The following is a 25,065-nucleotide window of genomic DNA, read 5'->3' on the forward strand; positions in this document are numbered from 1 at the left end:
TTAGAAGCTGTTCATGATGGAGCGATACTCTCTCTGATGTTCCACAAGTTTCAAAAATACTTCATATTTCTTGTCATAGAATCTGTACAAGAAAGTTAATTTCAACAAAGCCTGAGATTTTAAGATTGAAATCCCCTGTAATAGACATGTTTACTTCCTTCACTTAGCATCAAAGAAGCTTTGACTCTTTCCTAATTACTACTTTTACTAGGATCAGAGTTCTGCATGCTGCCAGAGCACAGTTTCCACCCAAACAAGTGATTTCAAGTTATAATTACACCTTTTGTCTACCCTATGGCCAGCTTTGATTTTCAGACAGTTTTTCCTCCGCGGTGGGAGTGGGGAGGCACTGGGGCTTCGCTGCTCTTCTACCCGTTTACACCCGCTGCCAGAGCCCCAGGGCTCCGTAAAGGAGCTCTCACGGCCCCCCACCCGTGCAACGCCCCCCTCCCCGGGCCGCCGAGCGCCGTTTGCGGGCGGACCCCGCGCCCCCGGGCAGCGCCGCGCCGCCGCCGCCAGGGGGTGCCCGTGCGCCGCCGGGCGGGGCCGCGCCGGGGAGCGGCCGCGGGCGGGAGCGGCCCCGCTGCGCCCGCGCGCCCCGGGCCCTCGCCTCGCCCCCACGCGCCGGTTCCGTGAGGGATTACGCGGCTCGCTGGCGAAGCAGACGTGAAATTACGCACAGGCCCCAGCGAGGCGGGAACTGCAGTCACTTTGGAAATGCAGCTTGGGTTGCTTTGACCTCCTGGCAGCTTCGGCACCGCTCACCGCACCCCTGGCGCTGCCGGTGGCGCCTGCTTGCCAAGGCAAGCCGCGGGCACGGGCAGGCTCGCAGGCTGCGGTGCTCACACCCCACCGCCAGCGACGACTGCCTTCAGCCAGGTTAGAGCGGGATGCGCGCATAATCCTTAAACAACCCGGGTGATACATACTACTGCATTCAAGCAGAGCTATAAAGAGACAGACCTTCACTTCATCTTCAGTACATTCTCACGGACGAACACACAAAAGTCAGGATTACCTTTTATGCTCGTGGTTAGGCTGCACGACTCTCCCAATTTTCCCCATTTTCGCCATGGCCTCCTAGTAAAAGACAAACACAAACTGGAAAAGCCTGTTTTGATTTAAAATACTTTTTGACAAGAACAAGATGTTTCAAAACCAATCGGAACATTACTGATGTATTTTGTTTCGGCTAAACAGGCCAGATGGCATAAAATATGTTCAATCCCATTATATAGTAGTCATGAGAACAAAGTACTGCAGACCCCTCAGTAAACCAAAATCTGTTCCTCTTTCTTACTGGGAGTCTGAGGCAGAACAGACTTATCTTTTATTATTTACACTAACCAAAGGAAATGTTAAACATTGCATCCCCGGAGGGGAGATTTCTCAAATAAAATGATACTGTACATGAGATCCCTTAATCATATTCTTAAAGTATCAATTCCCTGCAGCAAGGGAGGACTCGAGTGCACTGCAGAAGCTAAAGGTAACCTGCAAAGTTCTGTTCGGGAGCCCACAGCTGCCCTCACCTTCCAGTATAACGGTGTAAGAGACAAGACTTTGATCCTACTCTGCTTTTGGCCAAAACAAAGTCAGACGAAGAGATCTCGCAGAATCCCCTGCAGAAGGAGTCTCTGGGACAGAGTCCCATGTGGAAGAGAGGACCAAATAATTTGGTTCCTTTCCTGATCTCTGTGAGATTCTGATTTTCTGCGGATTCTCCTGAGCAATCCTACTGGAATGAGACACTGATCACTGATGTTAATACAGGATCAAGCTCTCAGGCAAAGGTGGAGGCAGCTGGCACAGGCTGTTTACAGTGGAAGTTATTTCACAAGGAGCATTAGAGCAATAGCTTTCAGATGGAACAGTGTTAAACATAAAAGATCGGGATTCAGGAATCAGTGTCTGACTAAATCTCTATCAGTGTTCAGAGTTTCTAAGCAGGACCCTAACTCTGTTTTAATGTTAGTGCCTAAAGCACAGCACTGAGAGAGTATCAGAATGACCTCCGGAGAACAGTCAGACTGTGCTGCTGCTGGAAGCCATCTAGTCAAATACTATGGCTAGATTTTTAAAAGGGTTGGATGATTTTATAGGCTGTAATATCTGCTGTAGTAAAATCTTTGCTTCCAACTAATCCAGCATTTTACAGCTGAGGATCTCCTAGAACTTTACAACGTAGATGAGGAACTTAAGCACAGTTTCACTGGCCCAGGACAGGCAGGGAGGCTCTGAGGATAAGCAAGATGATCAGAAGGCCTTACATCTTCTGGTTTCCCATTTCCCCTGTGTTAAAGAAATCTGATCATGACCTAAATGCCAGCCTGTAAGCGGGCTGCCTGTTAAGCCAGCAGGTACTCTTTCTCCCATGCACAGCTAGGCACAAAGTGCCTGGGATGCCACCCGTGTGCCAGAGCAGCAGGCGGTCCCTAGCCCTGCCTGGCTGGCTGAACCTGCAGCATTACCTGCCATGTTCTGGGCGTGTTTGCTTCACCCTTCAGCATCAACATGTCCTTTCATACTGCCAGTCCAAGCGTGCTGCTAGAATGTGGAACACCTGCTTTCTACATTTGTCGATTTCAGGCAGTTAATACTGCATGAGATCGTGGCTCCACCAAAATAAAAACCACTGCCAGTGATGGTGCACTCAGGATTTACTCTGTCCGTGCTTCTGATAAAACAGCAGGGAGTATTTCTGGGCACTCATACGCCTATACTCTTTCCTATGTGCAGAAGTTGATTGGACTTTGATTCCCCAAGAAACACCCTTGAAATAACACTTACAGTGAGATAGTGTGTTCTTTTCTCTGGGACATGTGAGCCTGCTGGCACAAAGACTCTGCACACCAGCCAGATTAAAATACTGGCATGGAGAGGTTGACATCTTTCCCAGTAAGAGAAATGGGCATTTATTCCCTGTTCTTTAACAGGAGATACTTGCTCAAGCATTGTTCCTGTTTACAACAGTCTATCTTTTACAACTCCCTTACGTGGCCAGCTGGATGTAGAGGCTACCCAAAACAATGAATGAACACACAGAAAAAAAACTCTCAAAGTAAAAGACAATTCCCTCTGTTACAACCAGTACTGCTTTTCCAGATAGTTTCATGTCTTACAGAAAATGTAAGGCAAAGGCAAAGCCCCTTGAAGCACTCTCACTAATGGCAAGAGTCGCCTTGCTTTCTGCTCCTCGCTTTACATCTCTTTTTGAATTGCCTTGGAGATACTGCACAAAAATAAACCCAAGACATCTAAAGAGTCTAAACATCTCAGACAAATCCATTTTTTTCCTCAGGTGTAAAAAAAATGAAAGGGAGGGCTAACCTTTGCCATCCACCTGCTCTCCGCACACGCAGGCTCTGCCTGCCGCTGCCCCGTTCTGGGCAGGGTTAAGAGAAGAGGACACAGACAGTGCCGTTCCCAGGACGCGTTCTGCTTCTGCCGTAAGTATTCTACACGCTCCTGTTCTGCTTTACTCTGGGGCCTCTTACAACTTCCAGTGCTGAAAAATGCATTGCTGCTTCTTTGGGAAATATGCCAGCCTTTTGAGATAAACATATCTTCAGACAGGTTTTATTTTTACGCTGTTACTCATCTAACTACAGGTCTCCCCAGGCTGGTTCAAGAGAGAACAGACACCAGCGCTGACTCCAGCAGGCGTGGAAGGTGTGAGGGCAGCCTTGCCCAGCACGGCTGTCCCGCCGGCCCCCGCAGCCCCGGCCCTGCCTCGGGCTCCCTCCTGCACGTCCCCTTGCTCCCCACCTGTGCCTCTGCCACCCTGCTGAGGCCCAACACCACACGGGGCACCTGCGACACTCCAGCTTTCAGACCAAGCACTTCGCAGCAGCGGACTTCAAAGGGTGAAACCAAGTCTCCACAGGGCTGGTGAAAGCCTCCTAACACTCCCTGTGACGTCTCCCCAAACCTGAAACTGCTGGCACAGAGGCCCCATCCTCTCACAGGCAGCCGGGGAGGGAGCCACTGCTCCGAGTTTATGGTTGGACTTGATGATCTTAAGGGTCTTTTCCAACCTAAATGATTCTGATTCTAGGATGGGGCTGGCAGCAGGACAGGCTGGAGAGGTCCCTAAAGGAAAACCAGTCCTTCAAGCCCTGATGTAAACTAGGGAACACTGCTGCTTATCTTCTGCTGGTTTACCCATCTATCCGCGTTTAGCTAAGGAGGAAGATGCCATGTCTTTCCAGTTTATCAGGTAAAATACTTTTGTGTTTTTAAATCTACTGAAAATACATAGATCTTTGAGAATCCACAGCATTAAGGTCTCACAGCAACTACCACGGGAATGTGGAATAACATTTAAAAAAAATAGACAGCCAGCAATTTTCAACAACTCACTCAATCTACGTTGCTCAAAATATCCTAAATGAACTCCCTCTCCTAATTTGCATTTCGGTTGTGTGTTTTTTTGTTTTTTAAAGTCAGTTCGGCCATTGTTAGTTTGAACAAAAACTTTACTCCCAAAGGAGAGTCTTTTCAACAATTTTCTGGGGACAAAGAGGAACAGAACATTGAAAATATGAATTTATAATGAAATTGGAAACAAAGGAACATTAGAATCGCATTACTGAATCAGATCAACCTTGTGCACTGCTCTGTCTCCAACAAAGCCTTAAATATAGCAAAGTGATAATACTGCTGTTCAGAAATAGTTTGTTTGAGGGTTGACATCCAAATCCATAATTCCAGTCACTAAGAATTTCACAGTCTTAATTTGAATGACGCTCTATCTTCTTTGTTTGCCAGTCTAGACAGTACAATGAATACAGTGATTTAAACACAATGAATTCTCTCTTAAAACAAAATATTTTGTAAAATTGCTTTTTAATCATTTCTTTTCTCTCTTTCCATAAAGGCTATGCTATAAATAAACCCTGAAAGTTCGCATTTGATCATCATTTCTAAAGGCTGGGCAAGAGGCAAGTGAAGGGTTTACACAGAAAAAAAGAGAGGCACTGTGGAGCAGAAATAAAGGGATGCATTCATGATTTCTAACCTTTTGTTAGAGTGTCAAAGCTGAGACAGATACAAGCCAGTAAACATTCTGCTTACCATGGAGAGAGTTAGTCAAACAGGGTTACCGTGCCCGGGACAGAAGGAGCACAGGCCCAGGGGACCAAATTCTCCAAAGCCCACCAAGACTTCAGAACAAGGTGCCATTTTGCTGCTGGAAGGGCAATCCAGCTGGGAAGGTCAGTAGTCATTCAAACTCATTCAGTACTGGTGGCTGAATTCTGCTCTTCAGCATGATCTGGGGCAGGGGATAAGTTTAAGACACCAGGGTAGCCTCAAAAGGCAGTAGGTCTCCCACAAAAACCCTATTTGGAACCCAGGGGAAAACCTATCTCCTAGGGAAACCCTATTTGGACACAGCACATAAAAGCTAAGAATTTCAACCGCTGCCCCTTTAATAATGGAAAGGAAAAGGCTTTTAACGCTGTGTGGCAGCCGCAGTGCAGCAAGCAACTCTGTCACGCCAGGAGGCACCAGGGAAAGCATGTCAGCCTGGCATCAGGAGCCCACAGGAGGTGCTTATGGGGGCTATCTTTAGATCAGGAGACGGAGCTTCTCTGATTCCCTAGACAATGGGCTCCTGCAAGGGCTGTCTCAGAGCACCCAGCATGATCCTGCTCATCCCACAAGAGGGGCCCATCTCCCTTGGGACTACAAAGGGAGCCAACGAAGATCATCCCACTTGGGAATAGTCCCTAAGTCTGATTTTCAGTAGTGACTCAAAGACTTATGTGACTGAATATTACTGAAAATTAATGGGATGTAGCCTCTTAAAAGCACAAATCAAATGAGAAATCAGATGTAGGGATGTCAGCCTTAGGTAAGGAAGTCAAGTAACTAAATCCCATTGAAATTAATCAGCTGGGAACACCAGTCCCCTTAAAAATTTGGGCTTCTGCTTTATTTAGGTACTTTAAAAATTGTATCCACAGTTAAATGGATGAGGCATTTGAGCACAAATGCAGTTTCCCAGCTGTGTTCTCCCCACTTACTTGTTTTGATAATCCCAAGAAATCTTTGGACTTTTACCTAGCGTAGTTATTAACAGTGAAAACAACCACATACCATCTAAGGTTTTACTGTACAATTTCAGTGGCTGAAAGCATTTGGCCTGCATGTACAAAAGCATACAGCAAAGCTCACCAAATTGCGGGGGTATACCATGCTCCAGTTACAGCAACAGTGTGCCAGCTACTTGGAAGAAGGATCCTTAGACAATGTGAAAACCAAGAGGTGTACTCAAATGCAAATTAAGCAAGTTTTCTCTGTGAATGCTGCTGGTTTATGGCTTGTCCACTGACAGCCATGGTTCTGTTGCACCAAAAATGAGTGGCCTACGAATGATGGGAAGGATGAAAAATAACTCTGCTGTAAACCAGTTTTGGATCATAAATTTTAACAGAACTAATTCAGGAATCTCAGAACAAGCTGGAATGAGATGCATAGCTTACTCTTCTTCTTCCCAATCTGAAGCTGTTAATTCACCTCATCTCAGTACTTACGCAGAAGTAGGAAATTGTATTCATTTTTATTGCGGAGCCAAGTGATCAAATGCTGCCATTCGTACAGCCAAACACAGTGAGAAATCTGTACCAGCAGACATGCTTCTTCATATATTCCTGAGAATGACACGAGTGTATGCGTGGAAGGTCAGTCTCAACTTCTGAACCACACAGAGCCTGGAAACGCAAATTTCGCCTTCATTACCCTGAAAATATTACCCAGACTCCCACTCACGTCAGTCTTGACTCTCTGGTGTGTTTGAACAGCTCTACTGTCGCAGATCCAGCACCAGCGGAAAATAATGTATAAGTTGCCCCATTCACAATCGACTGAAATGTAGGAATATTCTTCTCCACCAGATTTGTTCTGATTTGCAGAATTCAGCAGGTGTAAGTACCTTCAAACTAACAGACTGACTTCCTTTACAATTCTAAGTCCTCATAAAAAATACAGTAAATAACGTTATATATAATAATTTTTACTGTTCAACAGTGAAGAACCTCTCTCTCACTCATCGCTATTCCACACACATAAGCTGAGACTAAGAGATGCTAACTAACATAATTTTAAGAAGTCCAGTCACAGATATATTTGGATTTGAGGGGAATAAATAGATTTCTTGAAATGCTGATGTTCAAGAAATACTTTTAAACTTTTCTAAGAATTGTAAGCAAGGCTGCTATATTCTTATAGGCTTTTGTTTAGGGATTGCTTATTCAATAGCCTGGAGATGCAAAATTCATCTTATCTATGCTTACAGGAGTTACATGAATGTATTTATGTAACAGGGCCCTAGCAGAACATTACTTTTTAGTGGTATATGACTGCATGAAGAAAGCATGTGATGGACCATATACAATATTTTTCTAGTGGGTTTTTTTCCCCCCTTAAATTTGTTTGAGTTATAGGGGCAGATCTTGGCAGCATGCACAAAGCCCAGAATCTGTAACTCAATTCTCTGTGGTATTCTGAATGGAGTGAGCCAAGTTTTAAAACACATTATGGATAAATATTAGAGCTGAGCAAAAATTTCACACCTAAGACCAAAGTGTGAAAATTTGGCTTTCATACATTTAGTGAAAAGGTGGAAAATTTCACACAAGCTTGTATTTTCCTTTTGCTCTGTTCCAACATAGGTTTCTGTGTTCATATCAAACCTCAGAGAGCGAGAGTGTTTCTGTCTGTCTGTGTCTGTAAGTGAGACTACAGAGAGGGAGGGAGAAGAGGATGGAAGGATGGAGGTCCAGCAAGCAGGACACTCAGGACTTGAGTTCAAGTCTGTCTTCCAGGAAGTCACTGGCCTTTTGAATCTCACTATCCGTCTGTTTGATACCAGCACTGGCCCATCTTAGAGGAATATTTTATGCATTTGTTTATTAAAGACTGTTACTGTGGTGGAGGGAAATCAGACAGGTAACTTAGAAGAAGCCCAGCATTATTCTATTCATAAACCATCCAGCTTCAGTTGACAGAGGCCAGCGCGACGGATCCTCAGTACTGAGACAAGGTAGTTTTCTGGTTCAAGCAATGAATCAGGATTCAGAAAGTTTGCAACAGATTCCCCAAGTTATTTGGGACTGTAATTTACTCTTTTAAGTGTCATTTACCTCTCTCTGAAATAGGCTGCACCCATTGTTTTCCCCCAGGTTTGATCTGGCTTGTACACACAGTTTGTAAACTCTAGGTTTGTCCCTAATTTTGCATTGTAGGTGGTACACAGAGGTCTCAGTCCTACTGCAGCCCTCCGTGCCTCATTAAAGGACGTTATCACTCGACCTGTCCTGTACTGCAGGTGCATGGTTTTCACTCCTTAGTATCAGAGACAAGAACAAGTGGAAAAGAGATCACATAACAGTAGAGACAAGTGCAGATAAGGCCACGGTACCACTTCTACCTCCAGAGCACCTACTTTTACTCTGCTTCAGTGACTACACTGTGTCAGACAGACTGTGGCCACCGTAGCTTGGTGTCACAGAGAGCTTGTGCTTCAGCCAGGCTGGCCAGCCGACAGACAAAGCCATAAGAGGAGCAGCAGTGGCAATGCAGCTGCTGTCAAGGGTGGCTTGTCATGCTAGCGATGATATTAATTACTTATTCTGCAGACCAAATTTAGAATGGGATGAGGGTCAGCTATGATTGCCACATCATCTATCAGCTGGAAACTATGTTTGGGTCTAAGGTCCAGCCACACTGCTACTAAATATAGGTTGGTTTGTTGTTGATTTGACTCTGCGCTCCCCCGAGTTGCCTTTGACTATCAAATAATTAAGCAGTTTGCTTTGTGAGGGCTCCATTGCTGGCACCTCTTAGTGCCCAAAGCTGCTTGGATGCAAACTTGACAGCTTAGCAGGGGTTTCAGCTTACCCAGGCAATGGAAAGACCCCAAGTGTTTAGCTCCTGTTTCAGTTTCACAGATTGCTGGCACTGGGTGCCATGAATCAACAGTCTGTGGGCAACATCTAAGCAGTCTGCACCAGAGCTGGGGGGCACGGTTTAGCTGCACTTACCCCAACATGAGCTTGTATAGATTATTCATGAAGCGTATGTCTACTTTACAATGTCTGTGTATGAAGATCCAAGATAGCTTTAATACGGCTAGCACAGATACCGATTAGATGCAATCACAGCAGCACGGAGGTCTGCCCAGCCTGCCCATCAGGCTGATTGCCGCAACCTGGGGCCCACTCTGCTTCCTCGCGGGTCCCGTGCTGTGGGTGGCGATGCCACAGCTGGCAGCTTCATTACCAAAGGGGAGGCTCCCTGACTACATCACCAACTGGGACAGACAGTACATTTCCCTCACCCCCTTCTGAGGTGGAATAAATCTGTTAATCACACACAGCATCGCTGTTACAATAGACTAAGAAGGTTTGTCCATATAAACCACATGAAAATATATTGATTTAACCCACTTTTTAGGCTTGGAAACGTTATGCTGACAGGCAGCTCTGTTTAACAGAAAGGAAGCTCACCTGGGAGCCAAGAGAGCAGATTCCTACATCAGATCCCAATGCAGGGGACTGCACTATAGCTAAAAGCTAAATCAGCCCTCTCCATACTCATCACTGCTGGCGATGGAGTAAACCAAGCCTGGGAGTGCCACTCTTCTGCCCAACCTGGAACAAGTTATTTTGCTTCTCTGGCTCCCTTCTCACCCTCTGCTTGCAGTATCTGTCCTAATGCTTTTACCCTCAATTTTAGGTGGTAAAACCTTCAGGGCAGGCAGGGCAGGTGTGTGCTTCCACACTAACTTGCACAACAAAAGAAATGAGCTGGATAGAACGCAGGAGGAGTCATTTGGACAAGGGAGGGCAAAACAGAGAAGTTGCATCCGCACAGGATATCCTGACACTCGGCTGTGTACTTGACACAATATTTAGTTAAACTGCACCACTTCCTTTAAGGTGCAAAATTCAGATTTATTCAGCTGATTTCTTTTCACATTCATGCTGAACATACAGCTTTCCTTGCGTTTAGTCATTGAGTTCAAACTTTTATTTGCCATCTGGCAATGGACTGGGGTTTACTGGGGGGAGAGGATAGGAAAGGGGCTTTTTTGCCTTTTTTTTTTTTTTTTTTTTTTTTTGCATCTGTATTTGCTTTATGAGCTATGGCTAAGGCATCATTTACACATGGGGAGCTGGATCGGGTTCTCTCAATTCTTTCCATATGTTCACTTATGCTGTCAAAACATTTTTTCGATCTAATTAATCTGCACACGTCTCTCTGTTCATTTCCCCACTTGGTGGGTTTTAACATTTTTGGGGTATCTAGCTGGGATTTTGTCATAAAAACAACTTCTGCCTACACTTTGCTTTAGGGTTATTCCATCAAGAAAATGAAACTATTAGCAACAATTCACTTTTCTCCATCTAATTATTCTTTCCAACACCGGCTGAGACGACTTTCCTTTTCCCCTCCTCTTTCAAATATATTCTTTGCCATGCTCCAGTGTCTACCTGAGGTTAATGAGGGAAATCTGTGCTGTGAGTTTTGATTTGGGATTATTTTTTATCTAGTTAATCTGATGTGTGATTTACTATAAAAAAAACTATACCTCAGAAATATGCTTACATTTTACCCAATCTGGACTGCATTTGGGAAATTACCCTGGACAGGGGCTCATAAAAAATGAGACCTTTAAAAAAAAAAAAAAAAAGTATTTCACTACTGTACACCAGTAGAAGGTTGAGATGTTAAAACAGAGAGTAAAACCACATTCAAATATGAAGAGAACCTTGCTGGTAACCTTGCAGACATCCTATCTCCAACAAAAAATTAACATATCACTTAAGAGAAAACTGATATTTTATAGATATCCAATATGCGGTGGGCAGAGAGTAAAACCTAGAAGAAATGAGAAATCTGTTTAGAGTTTAGAACTGGACTGCATAGCCGTTTCTCCTTGTGAAGCACAGTACAGAGAAGATAGCTGTCTATGGCAGAGGGCATTTGGTTTCCTTGCCGTGATTACTACAGAAAAGGAGTTAGCAACCTTTTCTAGCACACTGTTCCAGAAAGTATTTTCCTTTCCCAAATTAGAGGCTACAAGTGACTAAACTGAGTGAGAGCTGAAGCAAGGCACACTGATCAGCTGATGACATTATCTGGTTTTGTTAAAAACAGGGGCACCCTCTCTTCTCTAGGCCTGAAAATCAGAGACAGCCAGGGATGAGAAGCTGCTCTCATTTGCTCTTCAGCCATTAAAACTGTCCTTTAAGATGACTGCTGTTCCTAAAAAGCACTTTAAATGCTGGATACATATTGCTACAAAATTTTAGAAAGCTCTTGATTCCTTAAAAACCTGAGAAGCCTGGTCTGATGGATGGGATGGCCAGTCCGTTGCCAAATGTGCTCTAACAGCAGCAAGGGAGAATCCCAGCCTGAACTGTGGGATTCCTGTGGACACAGAAACTGTAATAGTCACATCAAAATAGGTGTTCTGCTCCCCTTGCTCCTAAAAAGTTTGGCTTGTACCTCCTGGAAGCCATTGGGAAATGGTAAATACAGTTCTCCTTTAGCATTAAAACTTCTCTGTAAGTAGGAACCTTTTTATATGCACAACCTCTCTGTGTATTGCAATTACATTTATTGCATAGAAAAACCTGTATGTGCCAACTTACACAAATTCATCAGGAAGAAACTATTCTTGTTGGTAAATGTCAAAAGTTACCCTCATCACTACTCTAGCTGTCAGGCCTGACATTTTTCTATACAAAACCAAAAACAAGGGCTATTAATCCCCACCTGCCCCAGAGCCATAAAAGAGCCTTTGATTACAGTAATGTTACATAATCTCTTTTAATGAGCAAATCTAAACCTGCCACCCAGCATTGCCAGCAGGAATTTTTAGAGGTATCTGAGGCATCTTTTTCCTTAGGAGACCTTCTAAGAAAGCATTTGTATTCATTTGGCAAATAGAAAAAGAGCACATTTTATAATTGACTGTGCCCAAAACAATAGCCGGTTCTGTCTGAAAACACACCAGTTAGAATTAAAAGTGCAGTTAGCATGTGAGTGAGTCATCAAGTGGTAGCAGAGTTCGGCTGGCTCACAGCCTGAGATCTAATATAGCACCGTCCTGCCCCAGGGGTTATCTTGAAAGTAGAGATCTTGCAGAGGGGACCACACTAGACAGACTCTACCTTCCCACCCCCAAATTTTGGCCAGGTGGGAAGGCTGGTGAGCTTGTTTGTAAGCTGTCCTTTTTACCTCTGGGAAAGGCGAAGAGCACTGAATCCCTCCAGAGGGACATTCTCACCTTACAACACCCAGCCGGTCACCATTCCTACTTTTACTTTGCTGTCCTACCCCATTTCCCATTTTTTAAGAAGCCCCCAGTGAGCTGCACCTTGTGGCTGCTATTTGCAAGCAAACCTTGCCCCTTCCCTCACTTTAATGAGAAGTTTCTAACCCACTGCTCCTGAAGTGCTTATGGGGGAAAGCTCTTCCCAGCACAACTTCTGTGCCTGTAAGGAGGGCAATCGGACATGCCAGCACCTGAATTTTAATCTTGGACAAGTCATGCAAGCATTCTGCACCTCAGTTTCTCATATATTCCATGGGAATCAATAACACCACTAGATTAATGTCAAACACTTAGGAGGGAAATCTAGCCAATGTGGGACACAACTGAAGAAAAAACACTTTGTGCTTCACAATTCAGCTGATCCTAAGAATTGAGCCAATTCCTGCTGCTGAGGATCTGGCCTTTCATTTAAAGACAGCAAGCTGAGAGAAAAGATGAATAGCAGAGACTCAAATGGCTCATGGAGCTTTTCACTTGTAGGTCACCAATCAGACCCTCAGCGAGGTCAGTAAGTGTTTGCGAGTTATCGTGGTATGCAAGCTTTTTAGAGTGTCCTTTGCAAAGCGGATTTATTGGTTTCAAATTAATTTCTATTGTATACAGTTTTCACAACATGAAACCCTCCATTGTTGCAGCTCAGTCCCTGTTAACCCTTCACAATGCTACAGAAGAGAAACTGCTACCACCACCACCACCTGAACAGCCTGCCTTTTAAAATTGTACTTGAAGAAGCATCCTAACTGTGAACTGAGCCTGGATGACCTCAAAGAGCCCTTCCTAGTCTTGGGTAGAGGCACAGCCACGAGAGGAAAGTTGTACTGCAGCTGCACATACTGTTCCTCACTTGTGCATAAATCGGGAAAGGCAGAGCCCAGCTCTGCAGACTTGTTCTTTACTCCCCACAGTGACTCTGCAGCCCTCACTGGGTCTACTCATGGAGAAAGATAAGTGTGTGTGCTGGCAGCACCACAGACCTATTCTTTGCAGAAAGTACTTTCTGAAAGAAAAAACAAAATAGAAGCAGCAAAAATGAACAACTATATAATTATCTAATGTGCTGAGATCTCAGCAGAGATCATTTCAAAGATCCATATTGTTTACAGCAGCTGATGAGTCTAACAAGTGCTGAAGCTGTGCTCTCGCTTAAAGTGCTAACATATTTACAGTTTTCAATCCTGTCCTTAGCGCTTATCTGTCATTTCAAGATGAATGCTCCTTTTGTACAGGCTAATTACTTGCACGAATACTGCACTAGCTCAAAATCCCAGATTTGTTTCGCTTTTCCATTAGCAACAATTTTGTACTTTGGAAATTGCTTAATATAGCAAATCTTAAAAAAAGCTAGTTTTTCTTCAAAGGTATTTCTTTGGCTGTGACAAGTATAGAACGAGAGGAGGGAAATTAAATTACTTTTATCTGATGAAAGTCTTAATTTTACTATACAACTTTTCTAAATGCACTTACCCATTGTTCTGCTCTGGCTTGGTTTTTGGTCTTAGATTAATTTGTGCAGATCTATATAAAATCAGACTAGATCAGTAACAGACTGCTTGATAGGATGCGGTTATCTCATGCTCAACAGTCTCTTCTCTATATATAATACGTGAAAAATTTGGTAGGATCCTATCCTGCCTCTTCCTCTTCTAATAAATGGTAGGATCATGTGCAACTGAAAAGCTGTCAGTCATTTCATTTTTACAGGAATAGAAGGAATGCAGGCCATTCTACAACTCAGTAACTTAATTAAAAAAAATACAACCCAGACATGCAAGAAAAAGGATACAGTTCTAACAAGGAGGTCTTATCCTGTTGAATGTTTTACATTACATTCATTGGGTTACTGACCTGTCACAAACCAGTTTCAGATGCAAATCAAAAAACGCTCAGCAATGCAAGATGCATCTGTTGTTTCTGCTAATCCTGATCACACTGCAGTCAAAAAAGGATAACATCTGATTTTCAGAAGTCTCCAGCAAACGTCTGCAACTGCAGTTTAGAAGGTTCCATACTTGAGCAAAAAGAACACCCAGTCTCTCAGTTACATGTTAGATACAGCATTAGATGTCTACTGCTACAAGCCTGTAAATGAAAATGCTGATCTTCAATTAGCCTTTGTTGTTCCTAAGGAATTGCCAATACAAGCCATGAGTGAATTTGTGCTTTAAAGGATGTGGTCTCCCTTTGCTGCCCAAGTATTTTCTAAAAACAAGAATTCTGCATGTGAAATGCATTTCATTGTAAATGTATAATATAACATTTAAAAGTCATGAATGCTCTAAATGTTAAAAATTGATATCAACTTCTGAGTTGTATTCATGTCACACTATATCCACCATCTTTCATATTATACATATAGCAATGAAAATTCCCACACATAATAAACTGGTTGCAGTTCTAAAGTAAGCTTTTGTTTTCCTGTGCAGAGGTCAAAAGATTTTCCAATTATATGCAGCTGGGTTGTCAGTCTACCGCCCTTTCCATTCTTACTTATTTTAATCCACCAGAGCAACATCATTAGTATCATCATTCATTTTCTTTGCATTTTTCATTCTATCACCTTCAATATACCTATAAAACCAGCCTATGAAGTACTTAAACATCACTAGATCTGCTTCACAAATCAGTTGGATGAAGAACAAAGTTAAACAACTTGCCCAAAGTCACCGACACAGTGGCAAAGCTGGGAATAAAGCCCATGTACTCTGACTCTTGAGTTAGGTAACACACATTTTGTTCTCATGGCAAAATTCTGCTTTTATTTATACCAAGTTAACCTCAGAAGAACTTGATACTACAATGGTTTATGTTAGATTTGAACTAGGACAGCCAATGAGTTTCACCCAATACATGCATTATCTCCCATTGCCAGGCTGCTAATAAGAACTGCATGGGAAAATACAAGGTTTTTTTTCCTCTGTCACTAAGAAATACTACACTACATTTTACATAGTATTTGTTTGATCTGTAAAGCCAGGCAATTCAGTTCTTATCTCAAGGACATTAAACAAGCCTGCTGATTTGACGTGTCTAACATTTCTGGACATGCCTATCTGTTCATACTCGAGGAGTTACAATACGAACAGGGATGCTGATACACAAATAAAAGCCCTTCTTCCTTAACCCTTACCCCTAATGCTGCAGAAAAAATCCAGCGTGCGTGGGTGGAATATGTGCAAAACCCTCTCAAACCCTAAATCCTATTGCTGTGTTGCAGATATAAGGTATTACCTATCCATAGCACATTTTCCTGCTTCCTGAAGTCACAATCGAATGTCAAAATGCCATCATTCGGAGAAACCGAGAAAGTTACAAAACATAGCAAAAAATGTGGATGGGGGGAAAATTAGGCAGGGAAGTGGAAAGGCAGCTAAATGCAATGCTCGTGTGAAACGCATCCTGTGTAATTAGCCACTAGGGGGAACAAGAGTCATGCTGCTTAATTAAGGCGCAGTCACTTCTAGCAGCAGGTCCTGAGGGTTATCCTTGCCCGGGGAAGCTGGCTGGGGTGTCCGAACCCTTTCCCCCCCTAATTTTTTCCGACCTTCGGCTGTGCTTCACTTTCCCCTTTCAGGTCTATATAGGCCTTGGCACAAGCAGTTAGTGAGACTTAAAGAATTCATACACCTTTCATATTTTCTAGCTGCAATTAACTATTTTCACACCTGAAGCACTTGGTAAAAATATTTAAACAAAAACCTGGGAGCAAAAGGGAGGAGATGAAGGAAAGGAAGAGGACCAAAGTAAGAAAAAAGGGCAAAAAAGGCAAAGCTGTATTTTTCAGACAGTGTACACTTCTTGTTATCTCTTTTAAAGTAGAAGGGAAGAAAAATCACATGCAGCTCATATGCAAACTGTGTGAGAAATGTGGAGCAATGCTCTGCTGATGTTGTTAGACTGAGGCAGTGGTTGGGAGGGATGGCGAGGGACCTGCCTCCCCACTCGTGCCTGCTGACCTGCATGACTGAAGCCACATGAGAAAAATGAATGAGATAAAAAGCCAAAGCCCATCTCGAGTCACTTTTTCTCTCCTGCTGCTGAAAACACAGAACTTTTCAACAGCACGGCTGGGACAGAATCACAGACAAACAATCTTTTCTATTACCATTAAAATGACAAATAAGTAATAGTTGCAGCCTGTAAACACAAGACTCAAATTAAATAGAGTTCTAAGTGGTACACTGTAACTGGAAGCAGGAACCTACTCCTATTAGAGCAGGCTCAGTCTAAAGAGTATCAGATGTTACTCGGGCCTTAGAAGGCCTGAGACATAAACTATGTGTGTAAGAGAAAAAGAAGTCAAATGACTCATGACAGAGTTTGTTTTAATATAAATGACTTTTTCTGTCTCTCTGCTTTTAAAGACTTGCCATTTTCAGATCTTGAACAGCTAACCTAGGCAGCTGGCTTCCTTATCTGGTGTCCTTCATTTTGTGTACAAAACGCTGGCATTTACAAACTCGTACTCCTCTGGCTAAGGGAGGGCAGTTTATTTTAGCACTGTGATCAATGTCATCATAAATCTTTCCTCTTCCAGTCCAAGAACACTGGCACAGCCCAAGAAGTGCTGTGTGGCTATGCTGTACCCATAAAACAGAGGGTACACCACAACGCTTTACTGAAGTCCTACAAGCCTTGAGAGTAGACCTGAGGGATCAGCAGTGAGTAAGCCACAAGCCATCTCTTCCTCTTTGCTTTTTTATTATGTGAGGATGCAGGTAAGGGACTGAGATATGGGAAGAGCAGGGAAAGAAGGAGAGAGAACAAAAGAAGAGGAATAACATGAAATAGGAGAAGAAGAATCAACAGACAAGAAGTGGAAAAAAATAAACAAAAGAGAGGCACAAACAAGAAGGCAGCAAAAATACAAGAGGAAAGAATAAACATCAGAGTGGGAGTAGGGAGAGGGCAATGGTGGGGGTATCGGGGATTTAGTGCCAAAAAATAAAAGCCCCATTCTCCAACACACCTATCTTCTTTCTCATGTTTCTTTTATTCTCTTTCCATGCCAGTCCTCTGGTTCTTCTCTGGGATGAGTGGAACTTCCATGTCCAGAAAGCCACAAGTCTGGCATTTTCTGTTTTATGGCAAATGTGCTGGCTATCCAATGTTTCCACAGGGGCAAAGTTACACAAAGCAAATGGAAAGCAAAGCTTAGTCTCCCTTTCATGCAGTGCAAGAATCATCCCTTAGATGGGACTATTGCAAAATTAAACAACCTTACAACCACCACCAGTAAATAATGAGTAATGTGCTTGTATATACAAAGCTTTTATACCAGCCTGTCAAAGAAAGTGAGGATAGCTCATCACAAAAAGACCCCATTTATCAGAAGGGCTTCAAACAGCTTAGCATCTTTAGAGCCATTACTCATCTCTTTCACCTAAGCTAAGTGCCAGCTTCCAACCTAGAGGCTAACACATATCCAAGTTATCTGCTGTAAGACACTCGAGCACTGCTTCCCCCAGTCTAGTCTAAAGATACAGGATTCAATATCTAAACTACTCTAGAGTTGACAGAAATTAGTGATTTCATGACAACAGAGAGGAAGACGCTAGTCTGGGAAAATTAGCCAAAACTCAATATTGAAAGCAAAAGGAGTCTGACACAAGTGCTAGACTCAGCAATATTTTCCTAATATATCCAAGGTGTTTTAACTCAATTCTGAGCTACAGGGCTGGGCAATGAAAGGACCTTCCAAATGTGACACATTATCATCCTCCACCTCACAATTTTGGGAGGGAGAGGTTGGGCTTGGTGATGGCACAGCCCTCCACACATACTCTTGCTCTGGAGAGATTCTTCAGAGAAGAAAATATTGATTAGAAATCGGTTTGTTTTCCAGAGTGTTTTCCCTTGGAGGGTCCCCTATGCTTCCAGAGCTCTGAAAGAAGTGACATGGTGAGATCTAACCACTCCTCACTCTGCTTAGTGAGGACTGCGTTGCCACATCACTTTACTCGGTTCCTTGACAGAATAACGTGCTCCCATCAGAGCTTCCACACTCACATTCCTCCCCGAAATTTCTGCCGGGGAAAGGACTATCTGGAAGCTGTGCAGGAAACAGCAACTTACAGCAGGTGCTCACACAAACAGGCTCTACCTGCATCGAAATATATTTATGTGCTGAAGGTTAGTAATGCTCTGGTGAATGCAACCCCTAGGAGTACTACACATTGAGTACATCCCCTCTAAATTATTCTTAGCTGAAAAGCGCACTTGTGAAGGACGACAGTCCAACTCACTTTTGCTACTTATACACACTTACAAGGCACAGCAAGATACGGGCACAGCGGTTCTCTTTATTCATGTTCTTCTAATGTTTTTCAACCCTTATCTGGAGGAGCATCTTGTGCAAAAATCTGCAACTTATGCTTTTCCATGCCCACTTGGTGGTTAGCCCTTCTGCTTAGATTTCACTCAAGAGTGACAATTATGGTCTTGCTAATAATTACGTGAGCACTTGTCCCAATAAAAACAAAACAGAGCCATGAAGCAATTTCATATGGATTCTCTCTACATGTCACTGTTCAATTTCTAGTATCAAACTGTGCCTCAGAAATGTTTAAGCACAGTGAGTGTGAAAAGTTGCTTCAAAACAAGAAAGAAAGCAAGGGTTGGAAATGGTTGTCATATGTCTCTATCTAAGAAACCAAGGAAACAAGAACCTATGACTTAGCTGAACAAAAAAAGGAGAATGAGAACTGGATTCCAATTCTGAGGATGAGGAAAGCCAGTATGCTAATAAAGCAACTGCCTTCTATTGCTAATAAAACTAATAAAGGTTATGGGATCTCTCCTCTACCATTTCAGATCCATGGTTATATGAAAGGGAATAAAGAAAAGTGTCTTTACTGTTAATCACAATAAAATGAAATGTATTGGAAATGCCTAGATAGTAAACAGAGTCTTGTTAACCTATACGGATAGGGCAAATTTTGAGAAATAACCCCTCTAGACATCTTTAAGAGAAAGGACAACATAGTACATGTAAGTTATAAAACTTCTTCAAATATAGGGTGGCAAAAGTATGTCCTGGTGGTACGAACTACTGGCATCAAATCCCACAACTAAGTGATCATAATGTCCTTCAAAAAATTTATTGTGAAAAAACCTCAAGCATTTCAGACAGCTAGCATTGTGACTCTACATGCTTGTGCTTTGCCACAGAACAGTCTGATCCCCTGCGCTGACATAGCAAGAGTGCAAATCCCAGATGGAAAATTAATCTCACAATGTAGCCAGATTGAGTTTCCAATTCTCTAGTGCATAACTTCAAGGTTGTTCTGCTCAGCTATTGAAGAGGTGAGGGCAGAGAGACTTTAACTTGTTTGACATCCTGAACATCATTTAAGCAAGACATGCTCTGAAAAGGACCTTACTGGCTACTGACAATTACAAGGGATCCACGGCATCCTCCTTTGTACTCATCCTTCCTATAAAATATTGCTATCACACTTTTCCCTGCTTAAATGGCCTGGACAGAAGGGGAGTCCAAGGTCCAAATGACTTCAGCTATGTCTCTGAGTATGTGGGTAAGATCTGTCCTTAAAATAGAAAGGAGATGGATCACAGTACATTTTAAAGAAAGTATCTAGCTACTATAAAGACACATTTATGGTTTCCTCATATTTATGGGTTTCCTCAAGAAAAGGCAGGGCCAGCAAGCTAGAAAAACTGTAAGGTTGTGATATTATTAAACTACTTCTACAAGCTGATCTTACTCTTAATCTGCTTGAAAAAATTCCACTAATTGTACATCTCCTTAGACAAACTCCACCATGGCCATTTCATGGTTTGTTACAAAAATATGCAGCAGCAGAACCTGAACTATTCTAGGCAGCGTATTTTCTCCTGCTTGCCAGGTCTTGAGCTTACTGACAGATGAGAAGAATACCATTGGTTTAGTAACAGTCACCTTCTGCAGATTAACAAAACACTAAATCTTATTCTTTGCCAACATCAGCTGATGCAAGTTTATTAAAAGCTAAAAGGCATGACAATATATGTGTTGAGCCTACAGACAGAAGAGATTGTGTTTGCATGTATATAGTTGCTTCTAATAAGATAATCAGGTATGTGCACGCAAGATACAGAACTCAGGTGAACTCAATGGAGCTATGCCAATGCGCAAAGCCAGCTGCAACTTCAGCCTAAAGCCAGAGGATTAAATAGATTTCTTTGGTCATTTGAGCATCTGAAAGGTCTTTATTACCTTTTCAGTCCATCCTTATAAGTGTAAAAAGTAAGTAATAAAATCTTTATCACCACTCTCAGACAGAATTAATAAACAGGCAAGTCACATTGATAACCCAACACACAGTGCCCCATCTCCTTCCACCAATGCCCAAATAAAAGGCCATGTTTCATTTCATTTCATTAGTGTGCCATTTCATTAAACCACCTACTTTTAGAAAAATAATATGGCCACATCTTTAAGTACTGGGTTTCTGAGATTGTTGCCTCCAACTTTAGTACTTCTGTGCCAAATACTCAGCTAAGGTAAATGGGTAGTTCTGTTATAGCCAATATATTACTGACTTACTGCAGCTGCCTTTCCTTGTCATTAAAGAGTTACTGAGAAATTCCAAATCTGAACATTTGTGTACTGGATGACATTTAAAATGGAGCATGTTAAGTTTCCACAAAAGGACAGCACTTAACAAAAGACACTGCCTTTGTATCCTATTACCTATAGCATCCACAACTTGTTTCTGAATGGGTAATAATATCAACCAATTGCAAGAGCTGTAATAGCCTTTATCATTTCAAGATGTGTCATCTACCAGTGAACTGTGTGTCAGATTCCTGTTTGGGCTCTGATCCAGTAAAGTACTTCAGCACACGGGCAGCCCTGCTTATCTTCAACTGAGCTTCTTGCCTACTTGAAAGTTGGATGATGTACCTAAGTGCTTGATTGGATCAGGGCACTGGAGTAAACTGGTGTCACTCCTCTGAAATCCTGGAGCAATACTGATTTACATTAACTCATAAATTTGCATTATGATTATGGACTAAGATCATCCGTCATTTCAGTAGCCATATGAACTGCTACAACAAACTTTGACGTTTTCTTAGACAAGTTTTTACCTGTAATAATTTCAAGTGATATAAAACGACTACAAATCATCTAATGTGACAATGAACCAAACACTACCGTACAGCATGTACCGATCTGATAATATATCAGACGTATGACAACATATAGCATTAGACATTGCACTCCACCAAGAACATTTAACAGCAACAGAATTATTTCTCTCAACTCCAATATAAAAGGCAGCCAGCACGATGATATCAAATGATGGCAGCTCTGCTTCTCATAAAAGGACCTTGGGGACTCCAAGGAGATTTGTGTATCTGCACTTCAACAGCATAGCAATGTGGAAATGTTAAAGTTAGTAAAGCAAACAGTCCTCAAATGAGAAGGGCAACAGATGTCAACCCATATCACATGTCAGTAAACAGCAACAAGACAGAGGGTACTTTTCTTAGCACTTTTGTGAAAGCATCGTGCTACCAGCTACAGCCACATCTCAGCTGTTTGACTCTCTAAGCAGTGGTGCTTCTATGTGTGATTTAACTCCCACCAAGAGAGGATTTCCAACCATATGGAAATACCATCCACTGAAGTCAGCTGAAAGAAAGTAGAAATGCTTCTATATAATTATTGCAGCTTGAAAAATGGGGGGGGGGGGGAATCACACTTTCAAACTGATTGAGAGCTCATTCTGGGCTTGGCAGAGACAGACAAGCATTTATATTTCTCAGCATTAATACAGAAGTATCATCCTTAGGGCAAAAGAGTAGTTGTGATTCATCTGCTTTTTACCCTTACTGCAAAGACTTCTGACAGTAAGGCCAAAATATGCTAACTAAAAAGGCACTCTTTGTACCATAAACACTAGGCCACAAGGAACTGGACAGTAGCCATCAAATCACTGCCTTTTAATTTCTCTCTCTCATCTATATTTCTCTAAAGATTTCTGGTAAGAAGGCAGCTGACTCTATACAAAAGCCAGAGGCATTGCCAGTATCTTGGTGGTTTCATGCATACCATATTGAATCTAACTTTATTATGCAAGAAAAAAACCACCTTTCAGTTAGGCAAAGATGTATTTCAGTGTCAAAACACCAAGGAAAGAGGTAAAGAGATAGAGTTCTTCTACTGCCAAGTTACTGCTTTGAGTCCAGGCCTGGTTAGTTGCAAATATACTCCACAATCATCGAAGATCTTAGCTGCTTACATGGAAAACAGTTTGGTTCTTAGCAAGCAGAAGAGTCCGCATCATGAACTGTCCATGACATCCCTTGATAACTTCGCTGCCAATCACAAGTGAGAGAACAACACATGAAAGGACTGTGAAGATTCAGCTCTTTTTACCAGTAGAATACTGTCTCTAACAGTAGGTATATAAGCTATGCACTGAAATTTAAAGTCTTTTTTTTTATGGAGCACACGTCCTGTCAACTGAGACTGATGATATACACATCCAGGAAGGAATTTTTTAAAAATCATTTAGATGAAGAGGCCATACCCAGCCAAAACACTACTTGGAAAACCAAAAGCTGTCACCCAGCCTTGCCCAAGTATGGTCTCTGCTAAACCCTGGGCTCAAACTGTACGTGTACAAATTTGGAGCTTTTGAAGAAAAGGAAGGCAAGATCACAGCACCTTAACACACTCCTTGTGTACAGCATGGTGCCTAAGAACAACCATCTCCTTCCTCTGCCTTTCCAAAATCCTCTGATTAAGGGAACAGGAGGAAAAAAAACCATCCCAACACGGCAGGGAAGCCTTTACTAAAAGGTGCATTAATTGGGTAAGGCAAGCCAACGAAATGATTAATTTACTGCTCTCCTTCAATATTATGTTTACACAAGTTGATTATAGCACTTAATTACTAATTCACCCTGATCAAAAACAAGAGTGCTTTAAATTTTTAATGAGATGAGGGAAGGCAACATTCCCTAACTCAACACGGAGAAGTCACTTTATTTCCTCTTTTGATTTCCCAAGTTATTACCAGTCTAAGGAAAAAACTATCCCCTCCCTGGTCTTTCACTCGGTTCTTGCTTTTGAAAATATGGAAATCAGCAAGACGCTTGTATTAATTTCAATCCATGACCTGACAGGTAATGCTTTGGAAGAGGAATAGAGGATCAGATCATCAACTGAAGCACGTCCATTGAAATAAGTGGAATAAAATTACACAAGAGACTGCCATCCAGAAATGGAAATAGCCTAATCCCCTCCAGTTCTGTCAGCAGAAATGTTGAGTATGTCCCAGTACTATTTATGGGTGTTCTTATGAAATGTTGTCTATTCACAATTGCCAGTTGGTCCATTCCCAAGGTTGTGGACTAACTGTTGCACTCAAGAACTTCTTTACATTCATGGCAGTGTGTGACATTTTCATTGTTAGGAGGTGAATACACTGAATATCACATGTTCTTCCTGGCTGATCTTTATAAACCTTGTCTTATCTGTGGGTTTTGTTATTTGATTTCATCCTCTATGCTACACCACTCAACAACTTCCTTAGACAACTGAGAGGAGACGTTCATTAAATTAAGCATCATCAAGCAGTGCACAAACAAAACTCTTTCAGGTTCCTTAGTACAGAGTTATGAGTGAATCATTTCACCTGCACCATCATAACTTCAAACCGCTGTCTGCAATATATCTCCTTCATAGTTATGGCCTCTATGTCCATTATCTTGAAGGCGAGCCAGGTGACCTTGATCCACACAGCTTCCAGAGCTGCTTCCAGGGCTGCAAATTGTACCTAAGGGGTACTTCACTTGCTCAACTGCTACTGCTGCTAAATAATTCAGCTAATCCACTGATTAGGTAACTACCTAACACCTCTTTCTATAGAATCCAGCTAATTTTTCTGTACCTGCAATCTGCTTTATAAAAACAACGAAAAGGCTTTTCCTGATCTTTTTGCAGGATATACCACCAACTTGCGTAACAACCAAAACTAACAAAGACTACACCTCCCTTAAAAGTCAATTTTATACCTGAAAAATCTTGTAGTCATATAGACTCTAATTTCTAGCTCAATGTTTTACACCAAAAATTATTACTGGAAGCTGATTACAGAAAGTTACCAGTAAAATGTATTATAGTAAATCATACAAAGTTTCTTCTCTTCCATAGCGGCCAGTAACAATGACCCACATTAAGACAGCAAATCCAAAATAAATCTGGTAATCTGGTTTCATACAGGTAATTTTATTAATTGCTTTAATATGCAATTAAGGAATAGTCAGTGGGCTGCAGGATTTTATAACGCAATAATCCTGTTCCCTGGTGTACAGCTTTGTCCCAAAGAGTAAGTTATCCAAAAAAAAAGAGCTGGATGACTGCCAAATCAAACAGCACCTTCTTCCCATTTTCAATTACATACAAGTGAGGCAGAGTAATGAGGATATACTGGAAACTTTGACATTTATTTATTGAACATTTTTACTGAGAAGGAATTGCTGGCTGGCTAAACCGGAAACTATATTTTTACTACAGAAACAATCACACAGAAAAACCAGGATCCTGCTGCTCAGCATGAAAGGAATGGCTAGAACCAAGAAACTGACCCATCTAAGCCAGCAATGTTAAGGTTATTTCATTCAATGCAGCACATATTTCAAAAATCCAAAAACCAAAAACGCAGTGTATATTTCAAAAATCCTTACGTCATACTATGTTACACAGC

The 25,065-nt window shown here is 42.1% G+C and overlaps 1 protein-coding gene across 1 annotated transcript in view; it reads right to left on the minus strand.

Moving 5' to 3' along the window:
• The window catches only part of FGGY (FGGY carbohydrate kinase domain containing), a gene marked incomplete at both ends in the record, with an annotated part of 137,172 nt that continues 112,107 nt past the window's right edge, over nucleotides 1-25,065 (minus strand). The window contains 2 exons of the mRNA XM_082312099.1: nucleotides 1-82; nucleotides 1,019-1,080. Coding sequence (XP_082168225.1) covers nucleotides 1-82; nucleotides 1,019-1,080 — 144 coding nt within the window. The remainder of the gene's footprint in view (nucleotides 83-1,018; nucleotides 1,081-25,065) is intronic.

The sequence above is a fragment of the Platalea leucorodia genome (genome assembly GCF_965183815.1).
Source record: "Platalea leucorodia genome assembly, chromosome: 5".
Classification (NCBI taxonomy): domain Eukaryota; kingdom Metazoa; phylum Chordata; class Aves; order Pelecaniformes; family Threskiornithidae; genus Platalea; species Platalea leucorodia.